This window comes from Cryptotermes secundus, unplaced genomic scaffold (genome assembly GCF_002891405.2).
Source record: "Cryptotermes secundus unplaced genomic scaffold, Csec_1.0 scaffold273, whole genome shotgun sequence".
In the NCBI taxonomy this organism is placed as follows: Eukaryota; Metazoa; Arthropoda; class Insecta; order Blattodea; family Kalotermitidae; genus Cryptotermes; species Cryptotermes secundus.
Genome location: NW_019744109.1, coordinates 37,527 through 46,384, shown reverse-complemented (window position 1 = coordinate 46,384; position 8,858 = coordinate 37,527). Strand labels below are relative to the sequence as shown.

Sequence of the window (8,858 nt, the reverse complement as noted above, 5' to 3'; positions counted from 1 at the left end):
CAGTGAGTCACCCGTGGCTTGGCGTGAGATCCGAGCCAGTGAGTCACCCGTGGCTTGGCGTGAGATCCGAGTCAGTGAGTCACCCGGGACTTGGCGTGAGATCCGAGGCAGGGTGACCGTCTGGCATCCATCACATTTAGGAAAGCTGGGCACCGTCAGAGAAAACTGCAAAACAAGGAACTTCGTAACTTGGACTGTCCGCCAGATATAATTAGAATGATCGAACTAAGGAGGATAATATGAGCAGGGCGTGTAGCATGAGAACAATGTACACAGACAACAAGGTGATCTTTTATTTTTTCAGAATAAGGAAAGTAGGCTTATAATGGATCCTATAAGAATTGGATGGGGTGGTATGGACTGGATTATTGTCGCTCATGATAGGGACTACTTGCTGGCTGTTGTGAACAGGGTAATGAACCTTCGGGTTCCCTTAGAACCTCCTTCGTGAACACTCTGCTCACTACGAGAAAGTGAGGTTACTTTGACATAAGGAAGGCTTTACAACTTTCAGTTCTTACACCCCTGTTAAATGCATGCCATATCCTCCACAGTAGTGCCATCTCTGAGCCATAATATTTACATCTTAACTAAATCGAGTCTCCACCAGGTATTTATTTTGCTCCTTTCTTAATTAAAGCCTCTGCCGCTACAGTACTCTAGAAGAGACCGTAGGTTAATAGTCCCAAGGCTCCGTCTTGTAGCCGTTACACTCTGCTTAGAGCGCGACGGATCAGCAATGAAATGTTTTGTTACGGTATTTCGTCTGTTGAAACTGAGATTAAAATACCTCAATATGCAGTTAGCGAGTCGTGCTCAGTAGTGCCTTCACATTGTTTCTTTATGGTTACTTGTGTTTCTGTTCTTTCAGTTATCCGGTAATTAATTGTCTTTCTCTTGTTCGTGTAATGTATTCCATTCTTCGCCTTATTGATTCAGTATTATGTCTGAAGAGTTCTATCTTCTGGGATAAAACGCCGTAAAGTTCAAGCCAACCGACGTTTCGGAGGAACATAACACCCACTACACGTGAGAACCTCACATCCAACATTGTCACATTTGTTTATTGTCTCCCCACTTATTTCCGGCTCGTTGCTTGCTTCATTTATTTCATGACTTTTCTTTTTACCTTAATTATCCTTCCGTTGCTATTTCACTTTGTTCCTTCGTTTTTTTTTATGTTTAATTCAACTTGTTTCCTTCTCTGTATTACCTTCATCCATTTCTCCTTTCTTCTTCCTTTACTCGATGGACTGATACCAATTCTGACTTCGCATTATATTCGTAAGGCTCTATATAGCTCAGTCAGTGTAGAGACTAAGCTACTTACTGGACAACTGAAGAGTTGGAGTTCGATTCCCGGTACGGGCAAGATAAATTTCTCTTTGCCATACCATCCAGAATGGTTCTGGTATCCAGCCTTATACTCATTATACTCAGTTGGATATTCGGGGCTCCTTCCTCGAGAATAAAGTGACCGAGGCGTGAAGCTGAATACGCACCTTAATCTAGTGCCAAGTACCGTATTTACGCATGTATAGGCCGCAGCACAATTTTCAGACAGAAATTATAGAAGAAATAAGTTTCTTGGAATATTATTTCAGGAGTAGAACACCCTGTATTACTAATTATGAATATATATTTTTTTTTAATGAAGTGTGATTTCGAATATAAGCCGCACCCCAGTTTTCCTCTTGAATTTTTGGCAAAAAATGTGCGGCCTATACATGCGTAAATACGGTATAGAATACACTCCCCATACGTCTTCATGTCGTAGGGATAACCTCACTTTTCCCTTAACATCAAGCACAATAGACCACTGTAGGTCGCAGTGCAAAGGCCGAGAAGGCCCACCCCTTATACATTCATTCCCTGAACATTACATTCCTGTGCGCAATATTCCCTTCATTGTATTCTGACACATTCTTTCATAATTATTTCTAATGATACAGCTCAGTTGGTATAGTTACGGGTTACGTGCTGGACGGCTGGGGTTCGATTTCTGGCAGGGGCAAGAGTTTTTTAACCGGATGCGGGGCCAACCCATCACCTATTTAATGAGTACAGGGGGTTATTTCCCCGTTGGTAAAGCTATCGGGGCATGAAGTTGACCACCTTCAATCTATTGTTGAGGTCAACGATGGTGGAGCTATCCCTCCACTCCCCTATACGTCTTAATGGCCTTTTGCTTAATGAATTCATTATAGGCGAAACGTCATCATATTCACTTCATATCTGTATACAAACGAGGGAACTGTAAACCTGAAATTGGCCCCACAAAGTAGGACGTGTGCTTTTATCTAGTCATCGCCGTGCTCAGCCCGGCTGTGAAGTGCACCCCACCTCCCATGTCAACGGAGTATTTCTTTCAGAGTAAAGCGGCAGGAGCGTGTAACTGATCGTTCGCGTTTACCTGCTGTGCAGCAGTAGGGTGTGTGGAATTCTTCCACTGTGCCTTACGTCATCATGGCTTTTTGCTGCCGTCGTTACGACGGCCGCCATGTTCAGCTCGCATGACAGCAGACCCAGAGCACTGTAAGACCTTTCTGTAAGTCTACGTAAATTCATTGCTGTGCCGTTCCTCCTTATCTGAGCGCGGGCGCCTCTAGAAGCTGTCTCACTAAAGTGTTCCGTGCCGCATGTAGAGAGACAGTTGGATCAGTGTGAAGGCAAGCAGGAAGATCCTATCTCTCGCCCTTTGTAGAAATGTTTCAGGGAAGAGTGTTCGGTGGGCCAATTTTCATTATTACACTTTCTCTCTCTGAAGTAGCTACGGGAAAGTCAGTTCGGCTTTGTTCGTGAAGGTCATTGGCTCGAATTTTTCTCAGGTCAACTTTCCCGTCTCCTGATTATGTTGTCGACCGTCGTTTGAAGTGTCACGATTTTTGACTTCGGCTCTATATTCAGACCGACTTCAGGGTTTTACGCCCGATCTGTCTCATGTATACTGGGTTCATGGCTCTACAAGAAATAAATTAAATTTTAAACTCTAACCACCTAGCAAAATCTGTTGCCTATGGTCTAGTCGTGGCCTTCTTACAATTTTTGTAGGATATATTTAAAAATTCAACAGTAAATTACAAGAACAAGCGACAAAAGTATTGCACTACGAATACATGGTTTTATTTTATTTTGAACCTAATGCATGACAGTGAATAGTTTCTTTAATACATATGGAATTACCCCATTTTATTGGACCAGAAAATTCATTACTGTGTTCACAAGAGTTCTCCAGTTGTCTGAATCCTGAGCCAAAGAAATTCAACCCTCATCTCCACATTCTGTTTCTTATGCATCCAGTTTGGTGTTACACTACGCAAAGGTCTCCCATCCCGTCCGCTACCTTCAGATTTCCTGATAAATATATACCCGTCCGTCCCATCCTCCCCTATTTGACGCCGTAATATTATTTTTTTTCTTTCTTCATTGGCGCTACAGCCCTCATTTGGGCCTAGGCCTACCTCCATGAAACTCTCCGTGTAATATTATTTGCCGAATGATTTTTGATAAAATTCAAATTGAGTGTTTTTTTTCCCCTTTGGCACCACAGCCCCAGTGGTCCTAGGCCTACCTCCATGAACTTCTCCGTTCACTTCGGTTTTTCTAGATCTTACACATACTGTAGGACTCCTTGGGCGAGTGATCAGCTAGTCGCAAGGCCTCTACCTGTACACAAACATAGAAAAACGCACACACACAAACTAAACATCCATGCTCTGAGTGGAGTTCGAACCCACGATCCCGGTTTCCAAGCGAGCGAAGACAGTACATGCCTTAGACCGCTCGGCCACCGTGACCGGCATTGAGTGTTTTACGCAGAAATATTTTAGGAACAGGACGATCGTAGGAGCTTATGTTGTCTGAAATTTTGTATCAAACAATTTCTTCTATATATTGTAGCAATAGGTGTTTCAGCAGTACAATCTTAATATTGGGTATTTTTAAAAGGTTTTCTGACAATGCCATTCAGTCTGCAGTGAAGTGTCTGGACTTCAGTACTTCCAAGAGGAAGTCACCGCAACGAATTAGAGTTATTTGCCTCAGTGGAGAGAAATTTTAGCATTTTATGCCTAGAAATGGACAGTAACATGCTATGTGGCGTGCTTGAGTAGGGACGGGAGTGGAGCAAGGGCTTGCCTGTGCGTCAGAAATGAAGGGAAGTGCAATTTTTGGAAGAGAACGGAAGTGTTGGTGATTTCGTATTCATCCGACAGGAAAGGCCCTTGTGTGACGCGGCTCAGGCAGCCATGATAAGTCGAACAGTTCTGTGTATAGCGCGATTCATGCCCACTGCTACTCTCTTTGCCGCGTAGCGTGAATTGGGGTGGGGGGTTTTTCAATTCAGTTTTTATTTATTTACGTGCGAACTTAACAGTTCAGAGCTAATTACAAAGTGAGAGGAGTGGAGGGGGACAGAACACATTAAGCAAAATTAGTGTCTGTGCCTAACTAATTAAGCACTGCGTCATGTAGACGTAGGGGGGAGTGGATGTATAGATCCACGCTTTCTTGACCTTTGGTTATTGAGAAAAATTTTTTCATTGCTCTATGCGCCATCTTGTGAATATTGGGAATGAGGCTACATTTTCATGTCCGACCTCTTTGCTTTCTATCATTTGTATGCTTACCTGTCTTTATACATTGCCGTGTAATCTTTCAAGCAAATAGGCCTTCATGTGATGCGGACATTTTCATGTAGAATTTTGGATTGTTAATTGGACCAATTTGACTTTTAAAACTCATAACTACAAAGAATTATAGCACTGTCACTAATTCACGCGCTTTACAACTGATTATAGTACGCGCTAAATCTTCTCAGTTCGTCTCCACTAGTCGTTGCCTGGTAACGGCTCTTAACAATGCATATTCCTCAGATTCCGTGTTTAACCGCTCTGTCCTCGCTGGCTGGCGGCTTCTTCACTTACATTTTCGATTACAGTTGCGACTCATAACTAACTACTGGCTTGAGGCCTGGGCTGTAATGTAAATGTTGTACACGTACGGAATATATTCAGAATTCTTGATTTCCATGCTTTTGAATTGATATCATGTTTAAGATAAGTTTGTGAGAGTTTTAAAATATAATTTTGATGAGAAAAATTACTTAATATTCTCGTGCTGATAGTAAAATCTATCTTTATAAAAACATATTGGGATTCCCGGAATTTATCTCTCAGTGACGTAAGTAAATTAGTCCCATATTTCAGTATGTTATCTGGTTCAGCGTGACCGTCGGGAAGTCCAGCACTGCAACAGGTGTGGCATCAGTCACTGACTGCTATCACTCACGTCTCAACCGTCCTCATCGTTTCATTCCTTAGCAAGTGGGTATGAGCAGACATTGCGGTTGAGAGGTTAGCACTCTTGTTCCGTTTTCGTGAGGTCATGGGTTTGAATCTTAGCTCAGAGCTCGAATATCTTGATAGATGTTTTCGTCGTTTTGCGCATTCCCTTAATGAAATTTCTAGCATACCTTAAAACAGGCCACGGTCACTTCTTTCCACATTTTTTTAAATCCATCGTTCATACGTATCCTACTAATGTACACCACATCACGTAAGAAATTGAAATCGCTTCGTTAATTAAACTGAGAATCAGGTAATTTTGTGTGATATGAGGGAGAATGTGACGCAAAGGAACCTCACGATTTGTGTTAATGCAAAACGTCTTTTCTACTAAGCGATGATAACTCAATAAAATGACTGGATTCGGAGTGGACGAACAAGGTTCAGTTCCCGGTAGGCTCAGGGATTCTTTCCCTTCGACGCCGTATGTGGAATCCACGTGCCTCTTCTCCAGCGGGTACTGGCGGGAGATTGGTACCTTGAGGTAAAGCGGCCAGATGGTGGATCTCATCACTCGATCTAGTGACAAGGTTAAGAATAAATGAAGCCTGACCTCAGTCCTTCTATGCGTCTTTATGTAATGTTTTCTTTTTACACAGTCATTTTAATCTTAAGTTTAGTCTGTATCATTTCTATCTCAATTTAAAATTATCAGCTAATAATGAGCTCCTTTTATTTATGTTTCTTTGGACACCTGTTAAATTTGTATACACCCCTGGTGTGGTCTTCTTATTACAGATCGGTTTAGTTTCTTCGGGCTCGTCACTTTTCTTTGTTATGCTTATATTTTTTGTTCCCAACTTTAACTTCCTCCTACACCTCGCATTGTGTAGGCTTTTATACATGCAAATTGTATTGTAATATTTTTATTGTTGCTATTCATTGTCACACATTATACTTTCAATTTCTCCTTTTCGGACTTCATTTCACTATTTTCTCTTATCTTTTATATCAAATTTCTTATTACTTTCTCTCTTTTCGTTTCCCCCCCCCAAGGGTCCATACCAGCATCGCGGATTTAAAATGGAACTCAAAAAGGATACTTATAAAAAGAATCAAATCCAATTTATTGTTCATCATGTGCAGACTGATTGCAATCTGCATTCTAAACACTTGTTCGCTTGGTTTAACTTGAAAGTGAGTGGTGTAAGTTTTTCTCCTTGTACCAGCGAGTGTTACCTGATAAGATTTCTGACGAAGGGCAAGCTTCATGTCTGTACGGATCTTTCCTTCCCTGGAGGTACCGTGTTATTCTGTTGCGCCTTCCTTTTCTTCTTTTTTTTTTCTAGATCAAGGAGACTACGGGGGACAAAAAAGAAGCTTGTGTCTAAGGGGAGAAAAATAAAGTTACAGCGAAAAGTAGAAAAGAAGGGGAAGATATAAAGTGAAAGAAGTGAGCAAAGATCAGAGGGAACATGCTTTATGCGAAGAACCATTCTCTGTTTTTTGTGTGTGTGTTATAAGACCCACAAGAAACAGATAATGGAAGTGAGGACATGCCAAAAGTGAAAGACGTGGTGGAGGTTTTTTCGATCTTTCTTATTCTCTATCCCGACATTGTTTGATTCACTTTCTCGGCACGTTCGTTTTGGTGTCACTTTAGCGTTGAATTCCGTATGTAACACATTTTACAGATCCATAATTGCTCAGTGTTTCATTAATTAGACGAAGTGAATTACAGAATTATGTGTAACTTCAGATTAACTTGAGAAAAACATTGGAAATGTTCGATATTTTCAGACTAATTCTTGGATCTCCCGAAGTGCCAACAGGACATGGAATTGTGTCAGACAAGATTTTAGAATTTTGTATATAAAATAAAATTTAAATTACCTCTCTCTCTCTCTCTCTCTCTCTCTCTCTGGCTCTGGCTCTACAGCCTTTCGGACCTTGGCCGCTTTCTTAATCCTATACACAGTCGGTAGGACTCTTGGACGGGGGATCAGCCCATCACAAGGCCGCTACCTTCACACAGAACAACAGAAACAGAATAAACACAGACATTCGTGCCTTGAGAGGGATTCGAACCCACGATCCCAGTGTTCGAACGGCGAAGACAGCTCATGCCTTAGACCGCGCGGCCACTGGGATCGGCGTTCATTAATTACACACGGACGACTTTACCTTTACCTGTATGGACTCCATAGAAGTGGTACTTGATCTGATTTAGCGATCGTGTGACGATGGACACTTAGTTGGTACTGACACACAGAAGATAAAGCTGTCCTTATGCTTAACTAATTAATTAATTAAGCACTACGCTATGAAGGCGTATAGGTAAGTGGAAGTATAGATCCACGTTTACTTCACCTCGGCACTAGTTTGAGGTGAGTTGTCAGCTTTACGCCCCGGCTGGTTTACCCCCGAGACAGAGCCCCCAGTGCCTATTGGATAGGCTGGATGGGCCCAAGGGCTGGAGTGGCCGACGTGGAGAAGAGAAAATTCTTGACCGTACTGAGACTCGAACTCCGAACCCTCAGTCTTCTAGCCAGTAGCAAGTCGCTCTACCGACTGAGCCAGCCCGGTTTAATGACACACATAGTACTGTTCATTATGTTCTCTCCCATGCCTCATTTCTATTCGGTATCGTAGTCGAAACAACATCGTCAAGTTATTAAAGAATGTTTCAGCCAGAAGAGAATGGTAAAGTACACAGTGATGCTTCGTCAAGGTAAAGTTTATCATATGAAGTAAACACCTTTCTATACTAACAACCGGAGACTGAGTCGAACTCTGCAATGGATAACCAGAAGGCTTGTTAACATATTAACCGGGCTTCTGGAAATTTGCAGTTACTTAACCGCATGTTTTGGATTGCTGTGATGTCATACGAGTACTGCCGGCTTTCCCACGAATGTTATTACTATGCGCAGTCCTGTACACGCACGCAGCGTGTGTGTTCTATAGCAACCCTTTGAGCTCCTAACCAAGTTACTTGCCTTCTGCCTGCCCGCACAGTTCTTTTTTTGGGGGCGGGGGGTGGGGTGGGGTGGAGGTTTGTGTGTTCAAAAGCAGGATGCGGTTCTTTTGATGTGTATAAGTAGGCTTCTTTACAGAAGAACATGTGCACTTTGTGTGAATCAAGAAAGACAGCAGGTGGTACTGACAATTTAATATTAGACCCTAGAAGTTAAAAAAGACAAACTTTCATGCGTGAACATGTTTATAATTGTTTTAATCTTCTGTTCTTTGCAGGGATCGTGTGTTCAGGTTAAATTTGAGCAACATCAGCCACTCCAACTGTGAGGTAAGTGAAACACAAAGCCGAATATTTTATAGTACATAACCCGATCAGCTTGCCGGTCACGGCAGCCGAGCGGTCTAAAGCATGCACTGTCTTTGCTCGTTTGGAAGCCGGGATCGTGGGTTCGAATCCCACTCAGGGCAAGGATGTTTGTTTGCGTTTTTCTGTGTTTGTGTACAGGTAGAGGCCTTGCGACGAGCTAATCACCCGCCCAAGGATTCCTACCGTATGTGTAAGATCTAGTAAACCGAAGTGAAACGGAGAGTTTC

At 42.3% G+C, this 8,858-nt stretch overlaps 1 protein-coding gene across 1 annotated transcript in view; it reads left to right on the top strand.

Moving 5' to 3' along the window:
• LOC111874433 (semaphorin-2A-like) overlaps nucleotides 1-8,592 on the top strand; it is a gene marked incomplete at its 3' end in the record, with an annotated part of 403,691 nt that extends 395,099 nt beyond the window's left edge. Inside the window, exon 3 of the mRNA XM_023869943.2 lies at nucleotides 8,541-8,592. Coding sequence (XP_023725711.1) covers nucleotides 8,541-8,592 — 52 coding nt within the window. The remainder of the gene's footprint in view (nucleotides 1-8,540) is intronic.
• Between the last annotated feature and the right edge of the window lie 266 nt (nucleotides 8,593-8,858).